The sequence below is a fragment of the Dermacentor andersoni genome, unplaced genomic scaffold (assembly GCF_023375885.2).
Source record: "Dermacentor andersoni unplaced genomic scaffold, qqDerAnde1_hic_scaffold ctg00000041.1, whole genome shotgun sequence".
Classification (NCBI taxonomy): Eukaryota; Metazoa; Arthropoda; class Arachnida; order Ixodida; family Ixodidae; genus Dermacentor; species Dermacentor andersoni.
In genome coordinates, this window is record NW_027314754.1 from 4668685 (window position 1) to 4694025 (window position 25341).

General features: G+C 49.6%; 1 protein-coding gene across 1 annotated transcript in view; it reads right to left on the reverse strand.

Annotated features, from left to right (window-relative positions):
- LOC129381680 (uncharacterized) overlaps nt 1–25341 on the reverse strand; it is a 39540-nt gene that overhangs the window by 11857 nt on the left and 2342 nt on the right. The window contains exons 2-4 of the mRNA XM_055064722.2: nt 22427–22521; nt 18283–18368; nt 1184–1409 (exon numbers count right to left, since the gene is read on the reverse strand). Coding sequence (XP_054920697.1) covers nt 1184–1409; nt 18283–18368; nt 22427–22471 — 357 coding nt within the window. The 5' untranslated portion in view covers nt 22472–22521. The remainder of the gene's footprint in view (nt 1–1183; nt 1410–18282; nt 18369–22426; nt 22522–25341) is intronic.

A 25341-nucleotide genomic window follows, 5' to 3' on the forward strand; every position in this document is an offset into this window, starting at 1 on the left:
GAGATGCTGAAATAATCTCATGGGTGGCGGCAATGGAAAAGAAACCTGCCATGAGTATCTAATTAAAAGGAAAAAACGAAATCAGGAAAGAAACAATTTATGATAACTGGTTACATTTTGAAGCGAGATCGGGGTGCCTTAGAACACGCACCTATGAAGCGAGATATAAGAAGGAAGAAGCATGTGCTTGCTGCGGTAAAGCTAGGGAAACGACGGAGCATGTTTTATCAGAATGTGAAGACGTCTACCCAGCGGTCGATTTAGGCACCACTGGTCTCCATAAAGCCCTTGGGTTCAGCGGGAGCAGTCGTAAAGCAAACATGCCCGCAATAGGCATTAGTAAGAGGCGATTCGAGGATTGGTGGAAGAAAAGTGGGGAAGCGACAAAAGACGGAGATGTACAAAAGCACAGTTCGCAATAGAGGATCAGGAAATTTGGGCGTGGTAGTTCATAGTGTTCTTTATTTCTTTTTTCATTTTTTAAACAAGGTAGGACAATAGGCAGTATAATAGCAAGAGCTTGGTGGCGCAACCCACCGCCCGTTTTCAAAGGGGACGCTCATAACATCCATCCATCCATCTATTCATCTAGCCATACGTATCAATGATGGCGCCTTTTTTTAATGCTAATCAGTACAAACGCATTTACTTCGGCACGAGGAATCAAAGTAAGAAAGCAAGAAAGAAAGCAAGAAAGGAGTAAAGGAAGGAAGAAAGGAAGGAAAGAAGGAAGGAAAGAAGAAAGGAAAGAAGGAAAGAAAGAAGGTGAGAAAGAAGGAAGAAAGGAAGGAAAAATGAAAAATTTTCCTTAAAAACTTACTAGCGGGAATCCGGGGGCCGGCGTTTACAGAAGTTGCATGCATGCCGGATGAGCCGGCATGCAGTACATGTTGCATGCAAGCAGCCGCACATGGATTTCCGCAAAATTTCCTTCTTTTGTCTTCAGATCGGCTTGGTAATTGCAAATTAATAATTCGTTAAAGAATATATATTCTGTCATAACTACAACGATTTGCTGCGATTATGCGCGCGCGTCGACATACACATTGCCTTAGTGTCCTTAAAAAAATGATAGCAATAAAACACTGCAGGTTACGCCAAAGTAACGCCCGAAGCCTCGAACACTAAGATGGGAGAAATCAATGTTCTCACTACATCGAAACTTACTAGAAAAACAACTTACCACATCGAAGTTGATGATGTTCAGTGCTTTTGAAAAGTATGCGTTAATGTAGTTCGGTGCGTCCGAGTCTTGCGGAGCAATTTTCGGGTCGAAATCGGTGCTTACGATGTACTCCGAGAATGAGATGCGAATGGTGTAATGCAGTAGCCTACCATTCGGAAGGCTTCCATGGCTAAAATAATGGGAAGTTATTGTACCATTCCCGTCTGTCAATTTGATCCAGTTTCTGCATAAAAAAAAGAAAGACAGAATAAGAAGTAAGCGTAAAATGTGACCCAGCAAGGCGTACTGCCGACTATTATTTCGTATATCATTGCGTATATTATTTTGCTATGAATTTGAGACCCAGAGCTAATGCAAAAGTAATCGCAAGTTGTGTTACATGCAGTCAAGGTCTCTTCAATGCCGAAATTGACAATAAATGCCTATGACTAGAGCGCCCCCCCATTTCTGAATGCGTACCGGAGGCTTACACATCAAGGTGTCCTTATCGCCATGCCAGGTGGAAAACTTGAACCAGTGACTGGCGTTCATTGTCCTTTCCTCACCGTATCTATGTGCGAGTGTGTGTGTGTGCGTGGATGCGTGCATGTGCTTGTGTAAACGCAGGAGTGACGAAGCGTTGTCGAAGAGGTGAGGTTTAATTTGCCAACAACACTTTCGAAAGTGATTGATCGATTGAAAACGCTTTCGTCTGACGCGAAAATTTTACGAGTCGAACGGGAAGGCATAATTGTCCTGCCGCCCTCTGGTTTCCTCCGCTGCCCGGGCCCGACTGATGATCTGTTGCAGCGGGTCCCGGTCATTTCTCCGGAGGATGGCCTCACTTGCTCGAAACTGGGGAGGGGGTTCTACCTTAACCCATGTTTGGTGGTACTTGTCCGTGAACTCTCCACGTGGAGAGCATTGCGGTCTGTAATTCAAGGGCGGAACTTTCTTCGACGGGCATACTGGTTTCTGTGCTTCTTGCTCATAGCGGTGACGTTAAGGAATGTCCACTGCGGTGTCAGACACTAGCTTCTCGAGAGAGACAGAACTGTGCGACGGCTCTTTATTAACATCTTTCGTGCCCAAATATGGTGACTGCGTGCCACTCTTCGATGAGCATCTTTGCCGCCCCCTTGGGTAACTAGTTTTGTGCCACTGTCGATGTGCCACTCTACAATAACAAAAAAAAAAGATCCATTAAATTTATCTGGTGCTTAGCGGAAACGGGCCGAAGTCACAAGGGTTCCTCAAGACAGCGATTAGCAAGCCGCGCATTTGCAAGCTGCGCCACGAATTAACTAGGTATGTGCTGCTCTTCAGTCAACCTATCGCCAACTTGGGTTACTGAGTATGTGCCACTAATATTGCGGCAAGCGAGGGAACAGTTCACATTGTTCCCATGCAGCAGCGCGCCACGCTACTCGTCTCGTACGCCGCTCGCTGACTTCACGCAAGTGCTAGTAGATTGTGCAGCATATCGAGAAGAAGGGTGAGCGAAGAGTCCGGTTCCCACTTTACGCGTTTCCCAGCGTTCACGCGCCGCAGCGCGCAATGCACTTCGGAGGGCACACGAAGATTTCGCGACCGCTTTGCTAGATGGCGTTGGGTGTTGTTAGAGAAACGTGAAGGAGGTGTCCCACTGCAGTACAAGTCTCATACATACCTCGTTCGACGGTGGCAAAGCGTTGTGTCGCTGTATAGACCCAATGCTAACGCATCACCGCCGTCAATCATTGTGTTCTGCAACTTTTTCTTTTTATTTTAAAACGCCTATTGCCAACGCATTAAAAGGCTACTGGGGCTCCTATAGCTACGAGGACCCGATGTGACGAACACGTGTCGTTCCACTAACGCTGCTTCAGCATCGCTGTGGAGAGTCGAGGGGAAGCAGCCCTTACAGGTGGCAGAAGCAGTGTGAGACGCCATGGTTGGTGTCTCCTAATGAGAGGCAGCGTCCATGATATTTTTATGTTGTTGGATTTTGTTGCCTTTATTTGAGGCCATCGTAATTGGCTTTGATCCCGCGCCAGTCTCTAAAGAAGACTGCCGTTGCCATATGTGAGGGCGTCTATCATTCACTCCTGCGCTGACACCACCCGCATGAGTTTTGCTCGCCTTCACAACCCGTGCGATCACAATGAACAGGCAGAGGCACCTGGAAGACCAAGATGGCGCCCGCCCACCTACTCGGCATCGTTCGACGCTGTTGCACATCTCAGACGCGGGCGTGAGCTCTGCATCAAACACAGGTTCCTCACTGTATTCCGTGGCGGACCACGTCATTGCGATGGGCGGTGTCTCGTCAACCTTGATTGTGAATGCACGCGAATAGACCGATCGAATGAACGACCAAACGAACGATGAAATGAAAGAGCGAACAAACGAATGACCGACCGAGAAGGCGAGTTCACAAGAGAAAGTGAACAAACGAACGTTTTCCTTTCTGAGTGCGAGCGCCTACCGTGGACCAACCGCGAAATCGGCCGAAAGGTCCAAAGTAAGCGATTAGCTTTAAGAGGAAGCTTTACCTCGGGTCCGCTTCCGATGGCGCCTGTTAAGATACATGGAAAACTCAGAAGCGCTTTTCTAAGATCTCTGCTGGGCCGATATTAATGAGATTTGTTGCGTTTGAGAGACAGTTAGTACTCGAGGCAACATTTTGATTAGGACCTAAATATTTGAAAGGTAATTTCAACACATGGTAAGCTTGTAAAAAATATAGAAGCACGACGTTTTGGTTTTGTAAACGGGGTCCGTTAAAGCGTCCAAAGCGGCCAAATTTGACATAATTTATATTTTACATGAATTTGTTACATTCTTTACAAGGGTGTTGCAGATGTTCGGCTAACACACTGAGCAAAACGAGAACAACGTGGGAGCAGGAGCCAACGTTTCTGCAAGTGGACTTGTCTTTTTCAAGGTGACATGCTCTCCTCGGCAGAGCATATACAGGGTGTCCTACAAACCTTAAGCCAAGAATTTAAAAATGAAAGGCACGTCGGAAGCGAATTGAACCGAACGCATACTATTCAGGATAGCCTATAGTATCTCAAACAATCTTTTGTTTTCCCCATAACACACTAATGAAGTTTAATTGCCCAACTTTGTAATAATTGGCGGAGGACCCCAAACATGATACGCAGATTTGTAGAGCACCTTCAGAGACCGCCACTCTGGTTGTTTCCTTTACTATAAGTCTCACGCAGTCCTTTTTCCGGGTTGCAAAGAAAGCCCTCGAAATATGAAAAAAATTGGAGGACGCTTAAGCTTCGCCTTCAAGAGTGGAACGCGATAGCGTTATCGCACCCCGTTCGCACCGCCTACTCAAACGCCCTACGCCAGCCAAACGTCGCGATCGGCACAGATAGCCGGGCCCCGACGCGCCATGAAGGCGGACGCGATCATGGGGCGAGTGGCGCGCCACGTATCGGGGCAGCGCCGTACATTGCGAGGAGGGGGTCTTCTGTGTTTGCCGCAAGATGGCTCTGTGTGTGCGCAGAGCGCAGAAGAAATGTAGAGGAAACGTACTTCGCTACTCGTGAAACTGCGAATTCTGTAAGTTACATGGTCATAATCACCGATATACACCGCAGTATAAAGGTCTATGGCACGTTTCTAAGGCAACACCACATTCACTAGAGGCGATTTTGTCCCGTTTCGAAGGAACGAACTCGTGACTGAGTGGTAGTCTCCGTCTCACACCCCGCAGACACTGGTTCGACTCTCACCAGCCCATCTTGCAAGATGTGTTTTTATTTATAAAGTACCTTCTGGAATTTATCGCTCGCGGCCAACGCCGCTGACGCCGACGCCAACGACACCAGTTTTTCTGCGACACGAGCTCCTTAACACTATCGCGTTGAAAGCCACTTGGAGCAGTGCTTGCGCAGTGGTATTGTGCTGCTATCAAGCGTGCGCTCGGTGAACAAAGTCGGCTCCCGTCGAATGGCGGCGAAAATGCGTGCTGCTGGCCGAGCGCTACTGATGAGGTAAAGAACGCCCCCCCGCGTCCTCCTCGCTCTCCGACGCGCCTTTCATTTTTAAATTCTTAGCTCAAGTTATGTGGGAAACCCTGTATATGTAAGCTTCGCGGCGTGTGCCAAGGAAAGCCGAGGGTGCTCATCTTCTCTCTTCACCTTCCGTCGGTAGGAATCCAGGGAAAACACGGGGAATGCGGGAAACGGAAGCGCATTAGTGGTTTATTTTAGAGCCATATCTAATACATCAATGATATCAGCTTTATCAGCTTTAGATGTACTGTTAGTTGCAATTTACAGAACTGTGATATCGGTTTTTGTTGCTGAGTGATAGAATTGTAAACTTTATGGGATTCTTTTTTCTGAATATTTGCAATTTTAAACAATTTTTATGAAATATATTGAAGCCCTAAATCGAAAATGCGCTACCGGCAGTCACTAGAGTTCATTGTTCTTTTTTTTTTTTTATGCTGCAAACCGCATCAAATGTGGTGCAGTTGTTGCCGAGAAAAACGATTTCTCCGTTCCCATGTATTTAGGTAGGAGCCCCCGAGCTCAAGCTTCCTCTAAGTAGGAGAACGATGATATTGCCTGCTACCACTGAAAGGCACTGCACAATGCCTGTCTTCACTTTAGGGAGAAAGAAATTTCAGTTCACAGACTCTCCGCTAGGGAGCCGTGGAGTACTGACGTGCCTCACATGGGCTCCTGCGTCTTGCGCTCATTTCTACAGAAAGGCCACTCAGCCCTTTCATTTTGCACCGACAGAATCGGCAAGCTGCAAGGAACAAGCGGATACCATCAACATTAAAAATGAGTGCATTTTGGTCAAGATTTCGAGCTTCATCTTTACCGATCATCCCGCGCCTTGCTAAGCCTAAAGCCGCGCGAGACCCCACCGGCCCGCCGGGGAGAACTAAAGCCCCTCCATCCACGCGCCACCGCCGCTTTCTTAAGTAGCGACAACCGCTTTTTCCCCTCACACCAAATCCGGTTCCGGCATTTCCGGTTCCGGCATGTCCGGTTTTAAGATTTCCGGTTCCGGCGTTTACGCTTCCTGGAGTTGCGCTGCGAGAATTTCCACTGTGATTGCAGACGATGGTGAGACGCCCGTGCTTAGCAACCGGTGCTAATTTGAGTAGCTCGCTCTAGCCATTCCACCAAGCGTCATTCGTGTGCATCTACGTGCTTGTTTGCGTACGCTGCGCCCGCACGCTTTGCCAGTCGTCCCCTTTCTCTGACAAAGTGCGGAGAGCCATGGGCTGGGGCACAACACACGAACATAATTCGCCGTACACATCTGCTCGCGTCACAACACTAACACAATTCGCCGTACACCTTTGCACGCGTTACAGCACGCGGCCAATTCACTGCACACCTCCGCTCATATCGCACAAGAAAAGCACACTTGTTTTCACCATGTCACTGAATGCCTTCCATGCAAATTTGAACTTGTTATATTTCATAGCTTCGTGTCACTGCAGTTCTTCACGCAGTGCACGCACTTGGGACGTTCATTACCTTCGATCTGCCGTACGAGACAAGTTCAACCTCAGAATCAACAGCATAAACTCTATGCGTCCGCCGTACAAATTGGCGTCGCGAACTCCTTCACTAAAGTCCCTCCATACGTGCTGGCTGGAGGGGATGTATGCTTCAAAACAAGAAGAATTCAAAGGGGACAAGCTGTTGTATACCGCTGAAGTAGTAGTTTGCGGTCGCTGTTTTCCAAATGCACGAAAAACGGGAGCGGTCTCCAAGCACCCAGGCACTACATTCCACTGTACGTTGTCTCTCGTGGCACAACTCGTCGCAGGTTGACGCGAAGCAGCGAACACGACCAGATCGTCGATTACAATAGGCGGTGGTTCTTGGATGGAATCGCATTAACAGTTTCAACCGCAGCTGGTGCAATGAAAGCCTCTCCTTAGACGCGAAAGTAAACAAGCTAAAAAACATAGCGTCACTTCCACTCGGAACAGGAAGCTGAAGCTACGTAAGTTCCGCTTGACGCCGGAAGCTGAGGGGGTGAGTGGGAGAGGAGCGTGGAGGAGGAGGGTAGGTTGGCGGTACTTAACCTGCTGGTCGGCGGTGGCGCGTGGATGTAGGGGCTTTAGGGAGAACCACCGTCGCACGTGCAACAGGCACACGGTGCGCGTGAAAGGAGGCTGACAGGGCTCGCTGTGCCGCACGTGCGTTGCACGTGCACCGTGTGTCGAAGAGGAGGCTCGGCGCTCGCAGGAGCTCCGGCTGACAAGCAGACTTTGAGATGAGCCAAGGAACACCCGCGACGGACGCAACGTCAAGCGAACGACAAGAAGAAACAAGCGCCATGCATACAGACTCAGCGGAAGAAGCCGACGTCGCGCAATCTTGGACCTACAATAAAAACAGTGGAAGAACTATAGACCTCAACGACCAATGGCTGACATGGGAAAGGAAAGGCAAGAAGGAAATCACGCACATCAAAGCCCCCGCAGTGACCCAATCCACACAACAGCCAGCCATGCCGCCGCCGCCGCGCAAATCCAGAATGCCACCGCTGCCTTTGGACGACATCAAGATTGTCTACCGCCCACAAGCTGTCCTTGAACTCGCCAAATGGTCACTCGTCGCAGGCACTCACGCAGTCGGAAGATCCAGCGGAATATTGCAAAAAGAATTTCACGACAACGTGCGAGTAGAAATGCAAAAAGAAGAAAACCTCATTATTGCAAGTACAGCAAACAAGAACTACGCTCAAACCTTAGCCAAGGTCACTAACATACAGCTTGGAGGCAACATTTACAACGTAAAAGCCAACTCTCGTCTACCCGAACATGTCAGCAAAGGTGTTATCTACGGTATCACGCCTGGGACTTGCAGTGCGGAACTAATGGATGGAATTCGAGTGCCAGCACGCTATGCAGTCCTCAATGCCCGCATGCTCCGATAGCATCGATAGCATGCGGAGCATGCTACCGATGCAAGCCCTACCGGAAATCAGTTCAGTATTGCCGAACCTGTGGCAACCTCGGACATCGTCAAGACGTTTGCCCAAAACCAACCCCAAATTTCTGCTACAAATGTGGCAAACAAACCAACTCCCGAACCATGACTGCCATCCCACGTGCAAGATTTGCGGAGAAGGACATGAAACGGCTGGGAAAGAATGCAAGAAAAAGCTCAAGCCCAACCCGCCGCCTTACCAAGTAAGACAGCAATGGCAAAACAGGATCCAAGAGCGAGACAGTCGATGGAGCTCCAACCGCGATGAGTTCCCTCAACTAGGTGCTGCCAATGGATGCGCCGCCAACTCAAGTGATGCCTCCAGTAGCACCTCAAGAACTAGCAGACCCACGTCAAGATCACCATCAAGATTGCGATCGCGTTCCCGAAAACGCCTGAATTACGCTGAAGTGGCCAGCAGCTCAGGCAGTGCAGGCGTCAGATCGACGGAAGCGGTAACCGTAAGAGCCCTCGAGAGCAAGCTACAAAATCAACAGAGTCACATCGACGGACTATTCCAAAGATGCAAAGAATATGAACAGGGAAGCAAACAATCATTTACAGCGCTAACCACGGAGGCAGTTGATTCCGCTATCGAAGCTAGAGTTCAAAAGCACCTCCAGGCTTTCGAGGACGTCTTCACAAAGAACATCCTTGCCCTGATTGAAAACATCACCAAACCTATTGTCGAGAGGATTGCGACCCTTAACACCCAAGTGACCACCCTCGCAAATCAAAGAGAGAGAGAGAGAGAGAGAGAAGGGAAGACGGAGAGGCAGGGATTCGCAAATCAAGTCACCACTGTCACAAGCCAGGTTACCGGCCTAGCAGCCCAGGTCAACAATTTTATAGCACACGCAAAAAACAATTAGGTCACGAAGTCCTACCTCGACAGCCTTCTCAGCACGACCGAGCAGGGTAGAAAGAAGGCTCGCATGAACAGTCGTAATGCCTCCCGCTCGATCTCGCCCAACCATGAAGATGCCTGTGAAGCTGAAGATCCTCATGATGGTGACACCTAAAACCACAACAAAGAGCCCGCAAAATACTCTGCGCATCTGGCAATGGAACTGTCGATCCTTCCGTCCTCGGTATGCAAACCTACAAGAACTCGTCAAACTGGCCCACCCTGATGTCATTGCCCTGCAGGAAACCGATACCCACAACGTCCGACTTCAAGGATACCTTGCTCATGCACAAACTCAACGCACAGCCATCCTTACCAAGAAAACTGACAACGCAGGAACACGAAATAGAAGACATCCCCATCGAGCACACCCTAGTGGAGATCATACCAGACAGAAAAACGCAGCAAAGTCTCTTTATCGCCAGCATATACAGCCCTCCTCGTGATCAACTTCCGGAATTCGACCACTTTGTCCGTGAACTGAGGAAACGCACGAAAGGCCATCAAGTTTTTATAATGGGTGATTTCAACGCCCCACATACAGCATGGGCTTATCCAAACACCACCAAGAAGGGAGCGCGAGTGCACGACACTGCTCAACACCACAGGCTGACCCTCTGGAACGACCCATTGCAGGCCACGAGAGTCGGGAGCAGTGTCTCCAGGGACACAAACCTGGACCTTAAGTTCACTTCGAACGTCCACTGGGCCGAGTGGAGTCGACTCTCGGAGACGCTCGAAAGCGACCACCAGATTATCCAACTTACATCGCGCATAACCGGAAGCGAACCAAGACTGCAGTTGCTCGACTAACAGACTGGAAGTCCTTCAGAGACAACCTCAGTGGCAACGCAACAATCGACGACATCGACCACTGTCTCAAGGGCCTTCTCATCACCGCATAAAACCACACCAAGAGCATCCAGCTAAGCACCAACACACCCGGAGTCGACTCGCATCCCCTTCATCTCTGGGAGGCCAAAAGAAGCCTCCTGAGGAGGTGGAAGAGACAAAAGCTCAATAGAAAACTTAAGCAACGAATCGCCCTTCTCACCATACAGGCCCAAGATTACGCGGAGCAACTTAGCAGGCAAAATTGGCGCACCTTTTGTGACAGCATACAAGGGAGACTCAGCACCAAGAAAACCTGGTATCTCCTACGCGCTCTCTTAGCTACCGATCGCACCAAAACGCAACAGAGGCAAGATCTGCGCAGACTGATCCACAATCATGCTGGATCGGAGGATGATCTCCTTCGTGAACTTCAGCAACAACTTAGCAGCGACAACCCCACTTCATCAGCGAGCAGAAAGACGTACGGCGGTGCACCAAACCCAGATCTCGATCGACCATTCACCCAGGCAGAGCTCCACGCAGCATTATAGCCAAACTCACTAGAAACACCAGTCCCGGCAAGGACAGAATAACTAATAAGCTCTTACGCAACCTCCCGCAATCTTCCACTACAGCACTGCTACACTACTACAACGACTGCTGGGAAAAGGGGGACCCACCAGCAGCCTGGAAGCATTCGGAGGTCACCATAATCCCCAAACTCAAGAAACCCCTTCGCATCGAAAACCAACGTCCCATTTCCCTCACATCTTGCGTGGGCAAACTCCTCGAGCACATGGTGCACGACCGGTTAACAACATACCTCGAGGACAACGGACACTTGCCGCACACCATGTTCGAATTCCGACAGCATCTGTCCGCGCAGGACGTACTCCTGCTCCTCAAAGAAGACTTGCTCGATTACCTCGATCAAAGACGCAAATCATTAATCCTGGCAATAGACGTAAAGGGCGCATTCGACAACGTGAGCCACGAAGCCATTCTCCACAACCTCGAAGATACAGGCTGCGGAGCGCGGATCTATAATTATATCAGCAGCTTTTTGACTAAGCGAATGGCAACAGTAGGCGTCTGCAACCTCCGCAGCGATAAATTTCGGCTACCCAACAAAGGAACCCCACAAGGATCAGTTATTTCACCCCTCCTTTTCAATATCGCAGTGATCAACCTACCGAGCCAATTGAACGCCATCCCAATCGTATGCCATGCCCTTTACGCCGACGACGTCATGCTCTGGACCAAAGCACCTACTACTGGACAACAAGAACGCAATCTACAAGAAGCCGTCGATTCTATCGAAAGATACCTCCGAGACTGCGGTCTCCAATGCGCACCCGAAAAGTCGGAGCTTCTCGTCCTGAGAGCACAGACACGAGGACGACCACCTAACTATATCGAACCCGATCCTAGCGTCTCGCTCAACGGAACCAAGATCCCTACAGTCGACTCTGTTTGCGTACTCGGACTTCACATCCACAAGGACGGATCAGGGGCGGCCACCCTCCCGCGTCTCCAACGCACACTGTCACAAGTTACGCACCTCGTCAAGAGGATCACAAACCAAAGGAGCACGACACACTAAGCATAATTCAAGCTCTCCTAACTAGCCGTATCACCTACGGAACTCCCTACTTGACGCTCAAGCCGGCAGAAATAAAAAAAACTCAATGTTGTCATTCGAAAGGCAATCAAAGTAGCCTTGACGCTCCCACCCATGGCATCAACGGAGAAACTCCTCAAGCTTGGCCTCCACAATACGTGGGAAGAGCTTGTCGACTCCATCAGCGTTGCAAGTATACCACGCAATATGCATCCAACTTATCATAAGGAGCGTCGGCAAAGCAGAATCCGCGCACTCAGCAAGAAATACGGGAGAAACCCTGATACGAGGTACACCGATGCTGCCCGGTCTATTAAACGAAACGCCTTTTCCCTAAGCGTCACGGATCACCAAGGCAAAGAACTTGCAGCTGTAACCATCCGAGCAAGAGCCCCTCCTACTGCAGAGGAAACGGCAATTGGTCTGGCAGTAACAACTTGCCCGGGAGTAGCAGTAATACTAACAGACTCCCAAGCAGCAGCTATCAAAAAGGCCGCGTATGAGAAACAGCGCTCAACATACTAAAAAATCACATCGCACGCGCCCCGCTCCCCGACACCTACATCAACTGGGTTCCAGGCCATCAGGGCATGACAGAAAATGAGGCGGCACACGCCGCTGCCCGCGAGCATACCAGTCGGGCTTTCCTGCCATCCCACACTAGGCCGGCCACCAACGTTGATGACATCGCCCTAAAGTACTCGGAGCTTCTGCGACACCACCGACTCAGCAGAAGAACGTATGCTTTACAACACAAGAATCTGAGCAAAGAGGAAGAAGTCATCCTGCGCCGCCTACAGACCAACACCTACGTGCATGGAATAATGATGCACAGACTGTATCCTACGCAGTACTCGTACATATGCCGCCATTGCGACGTTCCAGACACCCTGCAGCACATGGTCCTGCATTGCCCACTTCGTGACACATCCACAGACCCTACCTCACAAGCTCCACAAGACGACTCCAAAGAAAGCCGCCCCATAGAAGCACAAAAAGAGCGCCCCAACTCACCGCAGATCCATACGATAACTGAAACGTATGAGGCCAAGCTTTCCTCCGATGACCTGGACGACCAACGCCGTCTCGTCGCCCGGGCCAAAGAGGCAGCCCAAGCCAGAGGGTTCTTGGAATAAGGAATCCTCCCACCTAGGGTGAACCGGGTTCTGACTCCGTTTACCGTTTCGGAAAATAAAAGTTTTGTTCACTCTCTCTCACGGTTAAACGATGAAGACAACGATGTGGGCGTGACTGAACACTTTAGCTACGCGGAGGAATCCGGCGTGTGGTGCTTTGTAGCTTTACGAGCACAAACTAGCTACTGCCGATTGGATACTTCCCGTAACAGAACAAACATAAACTGAAGGAAGTGCGAGAAAGAGTGCTATGAGGAAGTATCAGCACGGCTTCACGAATGTTTTGCGCTTGCGAGGAGACATTTTTTTAGTGCACTAGTCGTATTGCAACAAAACGTGAAAGCCAATGTGTAACACTTTGTTCTTCTGGAGTGTTATTGCGTCCTTTAGGATATTTCCGAAAAGTTCGAGACGCTATATCGACAACTTCGGAACACATCAGAAAAACATATTCAAAATCCTATGTGAGAAAGAAAGCCACCAGCAAAACCGGGATGTGGTCGCGTCCAGTTTAGCGCGTGGAAATGTAACGAAAAAAAAGCAAAGACAGAGAAACGCCCAAGGAAAGCAGCTTGAATTGGGATTTTCACAATTAAATCTAATTCCACGAATTCGCCAGGTTCGCGGACTCAAAACACTTTATCTTAGAAGCGTGCATCGCTAGTGCAGTTGCCTTAAGATAGAAAAGGGCCTAAAAACAGCTCACAAAACCACCATGACAGGAGAAACGATAACGCGCACCTCGAGTCGCTTCGTGGTGCGCGTTATCGTTTATTCTGTCGGGGTAGTTTTCCGCGGTGTTGTTAACCCCTTTTACAGTTTTATCCTTATCGAGTTCGCCAGATGTATAACCTATCGCCGAAAACGAAAAAGAGCGCGGGCAGCGCCACTACCTTACAGACTGCAACTCTTAAAAGAGAATATCGTCAACCAACCAATCGAGCGTGGCAGGCAGCTGCAATGGAAACGCAATACCAGGTCAGCGAATCGAAGTCGGTACCAACTCACAGATGGGTGAAATTTCTTTTTCTTCCCATAAAAAAAGCCTTCCTTTTGCTTTGCCAATTTCTGCAGAAGTGATCTGACCATATTTGGGGCCCGCTGCTATTCGACCTTGGCAAATCTACTTGCCTCCGTGTTTTATTTCGTAACGTCGGGTGATGGCTCCCGAAACGGTTTTTTTCGTGGGTCGAGTCCCCAGATCAGGACGAATCGTTTATCCTAGCGCGAGGTTTCTTTCTTTCGGAGAAGTATGTATTTGGTTCTCTTCCTAGTTTCGCGCGACCCTATAGCGTCGATGACTGTCTTCTCTGTGACGCAAATTGCTTCGCACTATCCATTACCGCAAAACTGATCCTCAAGAATACAACACACGAGGGCGAACCAGAAAGTCTACGCCTCTATTTTCGATTAGCCAGAGTGAGGTGATTAAAGGTGATCAAAAATATGCGTACTGTTCTACGCACCTTACACTACTTTTTCATATAGTCCCCACACCGATCCAGGCATATGTCCTATCGCGGCACCAAATCTGTGGCACCCCTGTCGCAGACTGTGGAACCACCGTCTGACTGCAGTCTTTGCTTCATCGTTGCACGTGAATGGCTGTCCTGCCAGGACCTTCTTCAGCTGACCGAAAACGTAGAAATCACTAGCGGCGAGGTCCTGACTGCATATGGTGGGTGGTCCAGACTCTCCCAGTGAAACTACCCGGAGTTTTTCGGCGGTTCTGATTGCCACACTTCGTAGCTCGTACGCCGTGGACGTGTGAACCACAACCGCCATTTTCAACCACTGACAGCAGCAGCAACGATGTCAGGAAGCGGCGCTGCTCCCTTTGCCATTGTTTAACGAGCGGTACCCAATCTTACCGATGTTCCGGGACTCCAGATCTTTCTTTGAAGGTTAGCGATACAACGCTGGCACATGAGCAAATTTCTGTATGCTCGAAGAAAGCCGCCCATAACGAAATGCGCCGGGAACACGTAAGGAGAGTTGCAGCAACGGTCCGCGAACTTGGCCACACAGCTTCATTCCCATTCCTTAATATGCCATTCACTACACTTTTCCAGCCTGCACACGCCTTCAGTCCACATGATTCAATCCAGCATGATGGGAGCGCAGTGCGTTAGCGACAACACAGTTGCATTTCCGACAGCTGATCGCACTGATGCAACATGGAAGCGGTGATGGTCTCGTATTCGTGCGCTGCCGTTGAGGTGACGTAGGGCGCGGGCGAAAGCGCCATCTCGTTTCTCTAGAACGAACTGCTCCGCGAAAAGAGTAAATAGTTTCCAATCTAACCACGGCGCTCGTTCGCAAATTCGGCGCACGATTTTCCCTGAAAGTCCGAAGTTTCTGTTGGAGTGCCACTGACGCATAAGACATGCTAATCCTTATTTATCATTATCATTTCTTATGCTCTTAAACGGCCCTTTTGCCGGACGGGGGGGGGGGGGGGGAGGTGTCGGAAATATTCATTCATCAGCACAGCAAGTTTTTGAGTAATATTGTCACTCAGCTATTACAACTAAAACAGTTTGGCAAAATACAGATTGGCAAAAAACGTCTGCCTTTAGCGATGGCTGGTCCTCGGAGAGCCGGCGCGCAACCACGAACTTCGTCGTTCTCGCCTTAAGGGTCCTGTGTCAACACGTGCAAACTTATTTCGCGTCATTGCTCCCCTCTCAAAAGCGACCGGCCCGGTCGCTTCGAGGGCAGCGGGCGCGCACTATGGGCAAGAGTGCCAACATGAAAAGACAAAAAAAAAACCATGCAGGAATGTACACAATGCTGAAGAGGTTTGTGAGGGTCAATTAGCCCTGGCGTGCGTAGTACGGCTTCATCCGTACTACGTGGACGACTTCAGCACGGGGACGGCGTCGGTTCGAACCAGGATCAGAGCTTTGAGGCACCACCTCGTAGTTCACATCACTAGGCGGCGTACAACTTCGTAGGGGCTGAAGTAGCGGCGCAACAATTTCTCTGAGAGCCCACGGCGTCGGATAGGTGTCCACACCCACACGTGGTCGCGTGGTAAGTACTGGACATTCCGTCGGGTCCGGTTGTAACGGTAGGCGTCGGTATTCTGCTGGGTGCGGATGCGATTCCGAGCAAGCTCGCGAGCTTCCTCGGCTTTCTCGACGAAGTCTTCACTGGTGTGATTCCTTGTGGTTCCGAGGTCTACCGAGAGCGTGGCGTCTAAGGGGGCTGTAACGCGACGTCCGTAAACAAGCTCAAATGGTGTAACCTCAGTGGTCTCCTGCACAGCGGTATTGTAAGCAAACGTGACGTATGGCAAAATTTCATCCTATGTTTTGTGTTCCACATCAATGTACAGGGAGAGCATGGCGGCTAATGTTCTGTTTAGGCACTCTGTTAAGCCGTTAGTTTGGGGATGATAGGCTGTGGTCTCTCGGTGGTCGGTGTGCGTTAGTGTGACTACTTGTTGCAATAACTCCGCTGCAAACGCTGCACCGCGGTCAGTAATCAGTACAGCGGGTGCACCGTGGCGAAGCACGATGTTGTGGACGAAGAAGCTGGCGATTCCAAGAATTACGGCGTGCAGTCCTTGCTGTAGTGCCTCGTACTGTCCGGGAACATGGACGGCCTGTCGGACCTCGGCGCGTACCATTTCCGCAATGGAAAGTTGTCCCACAGGAGCAGTGGTCGTCTGCATCTGCTGCAGTTCCTCCTTGACGACAGCCCTGATGAGTTCTCGCAAGGGGCCAACGTCGTTACCGAGGGTAATGGCAGAGAGCTCCCTTGAAGTCACGGTGTCGCGGTTGTTTTGCCTGGCCCGCTGTTCAAGGGCCTTTTCTATAGTAGTGGCTTCGTCATGGAACTCTGCAAGTGTCGACGGCGGATTTCGAATGAGGCCAGTAAAGATTTCTTTTTTGACGCCGCGCATGAGATGGCGCACCCTCTTTGTTTCAGTCATAGAAGGGTCCGCACGTCTGAAAAGCCGATTGATGTCTTCAACGTACGCCGTCACTCGCTCATTCGGGCCTTGTTCGAATACAGCATAAGTGCTCGCAAGTTTTGTTGACAAACTTCAGCCATGAGTATCAGCACGTCCTTCAAGGTACAGCTGTGGCCTTCCTGAAGGACATTGCTGACATCTCCGATATCGGCACGTTACAAGTGACTTCACCGGATGCAACAACTCACGGCAGCCGGAATACCTGCGTCCACATTAATGCTGACTTAGCAGATGTGCAGAAGGATCATCTGCTGGCAGTGGGGCAGTGGTCGTCTGCATCTTCTGCAGTTCCTCCTTGACGACAGCCCTGATGAGTTCTCGCAAGGGGCCAACGTCGTTACCGAGGGTAACGGCAGACAGCTCTCTTGAAATCACGGCGTCGCGCTTGTTTTGCCTGGCCCGCTGTTGAAGGGCCTTTTCCATAGTAGTGGCTTCGTCATGGAACTCTGCAAGTGTCGTCGGCGGATTTCGAATGAGACCAGCAAAGATTTCCTCTTTGACGTCGCGCATGAGATGGCGCACCTTCTTTGTTTCAGTCATAGAAGGGTCCGCACGTCTGAAAAGCCGATTCATGTCTTCTACGTACGCCGTCACTCGCTCATTCGGGCCTTGAATTCTTGCCTCCAACGCTAACTCCGCTCTCTCCTTCCTGTCCGCCCTGGCGAAGGCATTGAGGAACTGCCTACGAAATTCTTCCCATGACGTCAGTGTCGCCTCGAGGTTCTCAAACCATGTTTTCGCGGAATCCTCAAGAGCGAAGTACACGTAGCGTAGCTTACGCTCGTGATTCCAGTCGTTGAGGTTGGCAACCCGGTCAAAATGGTCAAGCCAGTCGTCGGCGTCGTCTGAAGCACTTCCGTGGAACAGATGCGGCGTCCGGATGTGATTGACGACTACGTGCAATGCTGCAGGAGTGGCGGGAGGTGGTTGGTTCGTCATTCTAGTTCGTTCGGGTAGCAGACCGGGCTGTGGCTGGACTCCCTGGAGACGTTGGCTGGCACGTATGTACGTGCACAGGGGTAAGCTCGGCTGAAGTACTCGCCGGGCTTAGGCCTGGGGTATGCTCCAGAGATCTTAACATCGACCGTACCCCACACGTCCACCAGAAATGTCACCCAGCTATTACAACTAAAACAGTTTGGCAAAATACAGATTCGCAAAAAACGTCTGCCTTTAGCGATGGCTGGTCCTCGGAGAGCCCGCGCGCAACCACGAACTTCGTCGTTCTCGCCTTAAGGGTCCCGTGTCAACACGTGCAAACTTATTTCCCCTAAATATGATGCATTTGGAAACAAGTTCTTACACGGAAATGAAAAAAGGTATGCGAACTGTACAAAATAAAAATGCAGGTAGCCAAACAGCACCATAAATAAGATAGGTATCAGTTGTTAGTACAATGCGTATTTATTTAGCAGGTCTTAAGCTTCGTTCTTCTTTTTTTGACCAGGAAAACGTGACGGTCCCTGAAATGTGGTGATGGAGAGAATGAACTCAAATGTTAGCCTTGAAAAAGAAGTATATGTAAATAAATAAATAAATAAATGATAAAATAAGTAAACTCGCTGCCTTTCAGAGTTGCGAAAGGGTGAGTTCAATTTCTTTTTCACCATGTCTTCTTGCTGTTATATGACGAGAATCGGACTAGTACAACAAAGCTATTACTCACTCCTGAGTGTTGTCCACCAGAGCGCATGTGTAAACACCTATGGTTCCCACTGGCATCCACAGATTCCTTAGACAACACTGTCTTCCCTGTAACAAACCGGTTAGACATGTTTAAAAAATGTTTGTTTGCATTTTTCGTATTGTCATTGTATAAGCTTCTAAGAGTCACGGTAAATGTCGTAACTCTATTTTTCTTTTTTTGTTCTTGGGAAGGTCACTGTTTCTTATGCAAATTTTGCTTGTAGTGTGTACAAAAGACTCATAAATTACTAGTAAACTTTAAAAAATCTATAATAACAAAACATCCGTCCAAATGTTCCAAGACTTACGACGTGATAGTAGGCTACAGGCAATCTTTTTATTTTTTTAAACGAAGAGCATGTCTCGTACCCAGCAGAACTCCTACCGAGCACGTCTCGAACCTAGCTCCCACCGCTGGGTGACGCTGGCGCCAACCGCAGCCGACCGCACCACTACATATCGACAAGTGTGATTCACATTGTACGAGAAAATTTGAAAAAAAAAATTCAGTTTACCACAACTCTGTGCTGGCCTCGCGAAGCGTGAATCATGGTGCCCAAGCAAGCTATTAAAGCTGGTACGCCGGTGCTACAGACGTCATCTGCAACTCGTTTCTTCATTTTTTTTTTTTATTCTCCCTCCCCTATAGTAAACAAACACTGCCAGCAGGGTTCACTTCTGACACGCGTCGGCACACGCGAATCGGTCGTTGTGCGTAATTCCAAGCTGACCTTTGGACGGTGATTTCGACTATATCCTAATAATGAGAGCGAGAGGGAGAGAGGGTTCTTGAGCTTAGTGCACTCTGCAAGGATGTGGGCTAGAGTGCCTTTTGATCGTCTGCGAAACGGGCATGAAGCGTGATGCTCTGTTGGGAACACCTTGTGCAAGAGCACGGGATTCGCTAGCGACCCCGCTTGCGTGCGTCGCACGATCGTTTGCTGCATTCGGCTGAGTTGCGGATGCGGACGGGGAAGCCTAGATCTGCCGCTTCTGTACATTTGGATGATTCCTTTGTAAACGATCACGGGGTGCGGTAGCTCTGGCTCGTCCTCGGCCCGGATTGACAGTTCTCGGGAATAGTGGTCGGCGAGTGCGTTGCCTTCCACTTGCGAGTGAGCCGGGACCCACACGAGCTCAACGGCCCGTCCCGGTGATTTGCGCTTGGTGAGGATCGCTTGTGCCGCGGGAAAGATGTTCCCCTTGCGGTAGCTTATGTAGGTGGTTTGGGAGTCTGTGACCACGGTCCTCACTCCCGGTTGTGCGAGTGCGAGGGATACGGCCACTTCTTCTGCTTCGGCTGTATTCGTCTTCCATATCGACGCGCCTGTGACCAGTTTATCGATGGTGGTGACAACCGCCGTTGCTCTGGTTCCGTGCTTGGGAAGCGAGGCGTCCGCGTAGAGAACCTCGGGGTCCTCTTCCAGCTGTCGAGCCAGTGCATTGGCCCGCGCAGAGCGTCTGTCGTCGTTCCTCCCCGGCTGCATGTTCCGGGGGAGGGGCTTAGTCTTAATAATGTCTCTCTACGTTGTGGGCAGCGGCTCCGTTGTCGGTTGCTGTTCAATTTGCCATCCTATCTTGCGTAGGACGGCCCGACCATACTCTCTCCGGCTCCGCCTTACTCTCTGGTGGGATAGGTGTGCTTCCACCATCTCTTCCACCGTGTTGTGGGCACCCATGTCCAGCAGCTTCTGCGTTGACGAATAGACTGGGATGCCCATGGTGAGCTTGACTGCTTTCCTTATCGTCGTGTTCAGCGTCTCGCGGTTCACCTTCGCAAGCTGGAGGTACGGGGCGGAGTACGTTATGCTTGACGCGACGAATGCGTGCACCAGGCGTAGTGCGTCTTCTTCTTTGATTCCTCTGTTCCGGTTGATGACTTTCCGGATCATGCTCAGGACCTGCTCTGATGTGGTCTTGATTTTGTTGACGGCTGCGTGCGCCTTGCCGTCTCTGCGCAACAGCAGGCCCAGTATCCCGATCTGCTGCTGCTGCTGCTGCTGCTGCTGCTTGATCTCTGTGCTGTCGATGGTGATAATTATGTTCGGCGGCGGCTCTTTCTTTGGTCTTGCGGGCTGTTCCATGAGCAGCTCCGATTTCTGTGGAGCGCAGCTCCGGCCACAGGTCATGGCATACTCGTGGACGGTCGTTGCCGCTCTCTTCAGGGCTTCCTCCCCCCAGGCATCGGACCCCGCGCGGTTCGTCCACACCGTTATATCGTCGGCACAGAACGCGTGGTCCACGCCTTCGATCTGACTGAGTAGTTCGGGCAGGGCCAGTAGTGCCAGGTTGCAAAGCAGAGGTGACAGGACCGACCCCTGTGGGTTACCCCTGTCTCCGAGCTCCACAGGCTCTGACGTTCCTTTCCTATCCGGATAGTTGCCGTTCTATTGGTTAGGAAATCATTAATATAGCTGTAGGTCTTGCGGCCACACCCCGTCTTGCGCAGGCTCTCGAGCACGCTGGCGTGGGATACGTTGTCAACGGCCGCGAGCACAGTACCCCTCCATCTGCTTCGCTGGATACCGTACATACGGTGTGAATTTATGACATATGAATTGGCATACTTTCATACATATGCCCTTACGGGAATACGCAATAAAATCTCAGACATGTTCGCTCCAACATTAAAAAGTCGCAGTTTCGCCAAAAAGGCAAAGCAATCGCCTGCTATAGAAAATTGCTACATATCTATACCAATTAAGGATAGTAGGTTTAGCCGCAGTATAAGCTTAGATACATTCGCTTACCAAATGAATTAACAAGCATGGTGTCAGTGCGCACACGTATCTGTCTCGCGTGTGTAGTCGATGAGCGCAGACACTCGCTGCCAAAACGCTGGTGTGAGCAAGCACGGCAGCAGCAGCGAGCGAAGTGCGGTCGGTCATGCGGTCGGTCGCTTCAGGCCAAGAGCGGCCAGAACACAACGCGCGCAATCATGCCTCTGCAGATCCCTTTCAACATAGGGCGCACGCCATGGCACGCGGCAGTGCAATGTTGGCACTTGTTATCGGAGTCGAAGCCGCGCCACCCCCTTTCCTTCTTCGCTGCATCCCCGCTTTCCTCAATGTATGACGCTCGAGATTGAGCCTTGATCGTTAGTTTCCCTCGCGTGCTTACACTTACGTACACATAAAGCATACGACGGGCTGCGACGGTCTCATCGCCTTTGGGCTTTATACGGAACATCACAGCGACGCCGACGCCGACGACAAAAATGCGCCTGGAGTGTCCACATAATTGTCATCGCAATAAAAGTAAGTGTTCTTGGCGCGTTACGTGTGAAAACCAGAATGTGATTATGACGTAGAAATTTGGGCGAGCTGGATGATTCGAAGGCACGCCTTCGCGAGGAGTCCAGGAGAATTCTGACAGCCTGGGGTTCGCCAATGTGCACCGAATGCGCAATATACGGGCTTCCTTGTTTTCCACCCACGTCGCAACGTGGCAACCAGCGCCGGGGTCTCACCCCCTACTCTGCTTCAGCAGCGCAACCCCATAGCCGTTGGGCTTATAGAAGATTTCACCAGAGAGGAGAAACGAAACAGCATAAGTACCTAACGTCAAACTGTTATAACCAGCACTAGACTTTCCTATACATTGCGAAGCAAAGCAAATCGTTTGTCAGTACCACCAAAAAACAAACTTGAACGGTGGCCGTACAGAACAGACGTTACATTTTCGTCCCAGCGTAGCCTACGTGTCATTTTGTTTTTCATTTGTGTTTGCATTAGTTAGTGTGCCATTTATTATACATGTATATATATATATATACGCCCTATCCACGTGAGTAGTGTATGCCTCACGGAGCCATTGTTAGGCAGAGATTATCTACCTTGTAGCCCGGTCATCCAAAACAAAGTGCCGTCTGAAACAGTGTTGGAAATAAATAAAATAAAACATTTCTCTGCATCGCAATATTTCTGTGTATACGGTGTGCTGAAGTGTTTAATTGTAATGTCATTCTTGCGTGGCATGACAGCCTGACTAATTCAGGCTGTCTTTCGTGATTTCATCTCAGCCGCATTTTTTACACCTATATTTCTTTCGGTCACTTGCACCATTTGCCAATGTTGGGCAAGGTATTGGTTTATGACACAACGCCATCTTGCACAATGACTTACCCAGAGATCATCCGTGCGTGCAACAGTGTCACTAGTCGTGCTCATTCCAAGCAGTATTTGGCCCTGGACTTTGATGCGGAAAGTCCACCTGTAGTCTGGGAAATGGGAAAGAAATTTAGAATTGGCAATATAAAGCCATCTCAAGAGGATCAGAATGCTCGTGGCAAGCACGTTTTATGCTAGGCAACAGCCTGCAATCGAATAGGGTGTTAGCGAAGATCATTATCTATCTATCTATCTATCTATCTATCTATCTATCTATCTATCTATCTATCTATCTATCTATCTATCTATCTATCCTATCTATCCTATCTATCTATCTATCTATCTATCTATCTATCTATCTATCTATCTATCTATCTATCTATCTATCTATCTATCTATCTATCTATCTATCTATCTATCTATCTGTCTGTCTGTCTGTCTGTCTGTCTGTCTGTCTGTCTGTCTGTCTGTCTGTCTGTCTGTCTGTCTGTCTGTCTGTCTGTCTGTCTGTCTGTCTGTCTGTCTGTCTGTCTGTCTGTCTGTCTGTCTGTCTGTCTGTCTGTCTGTCTGTCTGTCTGTCTGTCTGTCTGTCTGTCTGTCTGTCTGTCTGTCTGTCTGTCTGTCTGTCTGTCTGTCTGTCTGTCTGTCTGTCTGTCTGTCTGTCTGTCTGTCTGTCTGTCTGTCTGTCTGTCTGTCTGTCTGTCTGTCTGTCTGTCTGTCTGTCTGTCTGTCTGTCTGTCTGTCTGTCTGTCTGTCTGTCTGTCTGTCTGTCTGTCTGTCTGTCTGTCTGTCTGTCTGTCTGTCTGTCTGTCTGTCTGTCTGTCTGTCTGTCTGTCTGTCTGTCTGTCTGTCTGTCTGTCTGTCTGTCTGTCTGTCTGTCTGTCTGTCTGTCTGTCTGTCTGTCTGTCTGTCTGTCTGTCTGTCTGTCTGTCTGTCTGTCTGTCTGTCTGTCTGTCTGTCTGTCTGTCTGTCTGTCTGTCTGTCTGTCTGTCTGTCTGTCTGTCTGTCTGTCTGTCTGTCTGTCTGTCTGTCTGTCTGTCTGTCTGTCTGTCTGTCTGTCTGTCTGTCTGTCTGTCTGTCTGTCTGTCTGTCTGTCTGTCTGTCTGTCTGTCTGTCTGTCTGTCTGTCTGTCTGTCTGTCTGTCTGTCTGTCTGTCTGTCTGTCTGTCTGTCTGTCTGTCTGTCTGTCTGTCTGTCTGTCTGTCTGTCTGTCTGTCTGTCTGTCTGTCTGTCTGTCTGTCTGTCTGTCTGTCTGTCTGTCTGTCTGTCTGTCTGTCTGTCTGTCTGTCTGTCTGTCTGTCTGTCTGTCTGTCTGTCTGTCTGTCTGTCTGTCTGTCTGTCTGTCTGTCTGTCTGTCTGTCTGTCTGTCTGTCTGTCTGTCTGTCTGTCTGTCTGTCTGTCTGTCTGTCTGTCTGTCTGTCTGTCTGTCTGTCTGTCTGTCTGTCTGTCTGTCTGTCTGTCTGTCTGTCTGTCTGTCTGTCTGTCTGTCTGTCTGTCTGTCTGTCTGTCTGTCTGTCTGTCTGTCTGTCTGTCTGTCTGTCTGTCTGTCTGTCTGTCTGTCTGTCTGTCTGTCTGTCTGTCTGTCTGTCTGTCTGTCTGTCTGTCTGTCTGTCTGTCTGTCTGTCTGTCTGTCTGTCTGTCTGTCTTCGCAAAAACCGTATTCGATTACAGGCTGTTGCCTAGTATACAACAAGCTTGCCAGGAGCATTCTGATTCTTTTGTCAATAATAACATCGACATACGAATCAGCGTTAAGTATGCTCTAGGCGGATTCGTGCTGTGGCTTTGGCACTGTCACCAGAGTTCCGTCACGCTACCGACTGGTGCTTCTGAATAACCGTCAGACCGGCTATCCGGTTTAACCGGAGGGAAGTGAATCTAGTCTCGAAATCTGGTTATTCGGTTGTCCGACTTTGAACAAACGGATACTTAGGATAAACGGCTTAAATACCTGGTCAGCCGGATGTTCCAATATACGGATACAGCAATTCCCAACGAAAAATTTAAAAAGAAAGAAAGGTAAGCAGGCTAACGAGAGCAGATATCGGATTTGCACGAGCGGTAGGAAAAGTAATTGCAAATATATAAGAACAAGAGAGGGACGGAGAGGCAATTTCTGCACAAATACAGAAGAGCAAGTTGTCCGGCTATCTGAATATCCCGACACTATTAAGCGAAAAAAAAACCGATAGAATAACCGATCACTTCGGTTATGCGGTTTGACCAGCCTATGCATAGACTGGTCTGAACGGAGCGGGCGTGGTAACCGCTACCTTAAATCCATTGAATCGTTTGTTTGGGCGCTGGAAAAGAGCGACGGTTTTTCCTTCGGTCTCAGTGGCGATACCATGGGCGGCGAACCACACCATGCGGGTGTCCTGACATGCATTCAGCGTGCCGCTAAACCAGTCTGTGTCTTTCATTGTTTCGCCTTGGGGTAGAGAGTTCCAGCTTTCTTTTTTGCCCTTCATTTTGTCAAAAAGAAGAAAAATGCTGAGCACGAACAGGCTTTTTTAAAAAAGGTCAAGCATTCTATATACCGACGATGCGGAAGGTTGAGTTGGAATTTGGCTGTGAACTTTTCTTCAAATCCCAGAGGCATTGGTCTACATGCTTGGTCGCTGTTTCGATGCACGCTATATATTTAGGGTTCTGAACGATGCCAGGTGAATTTTTTTGTTACAACACCTGAATATTTCTACTAAGGTGCCGGATGTTGTCTGCAATCACCGCTATCTGATACACAGTTTAATTTTTCCACGGGTTAACCGGTCAGTGTTCGGCAAGAACTGATTCCTTGCCAAATTTAGGCTGCATTTGTATGGAAAATTTGGAGTCCCATATAAGGCCGTCCAAAATTCTGAGGTTGACGCCAGTGATAAGGGGACCTCCACAATCGTTACCGCTCAACGACGCCGTGCGCCGGCGTGC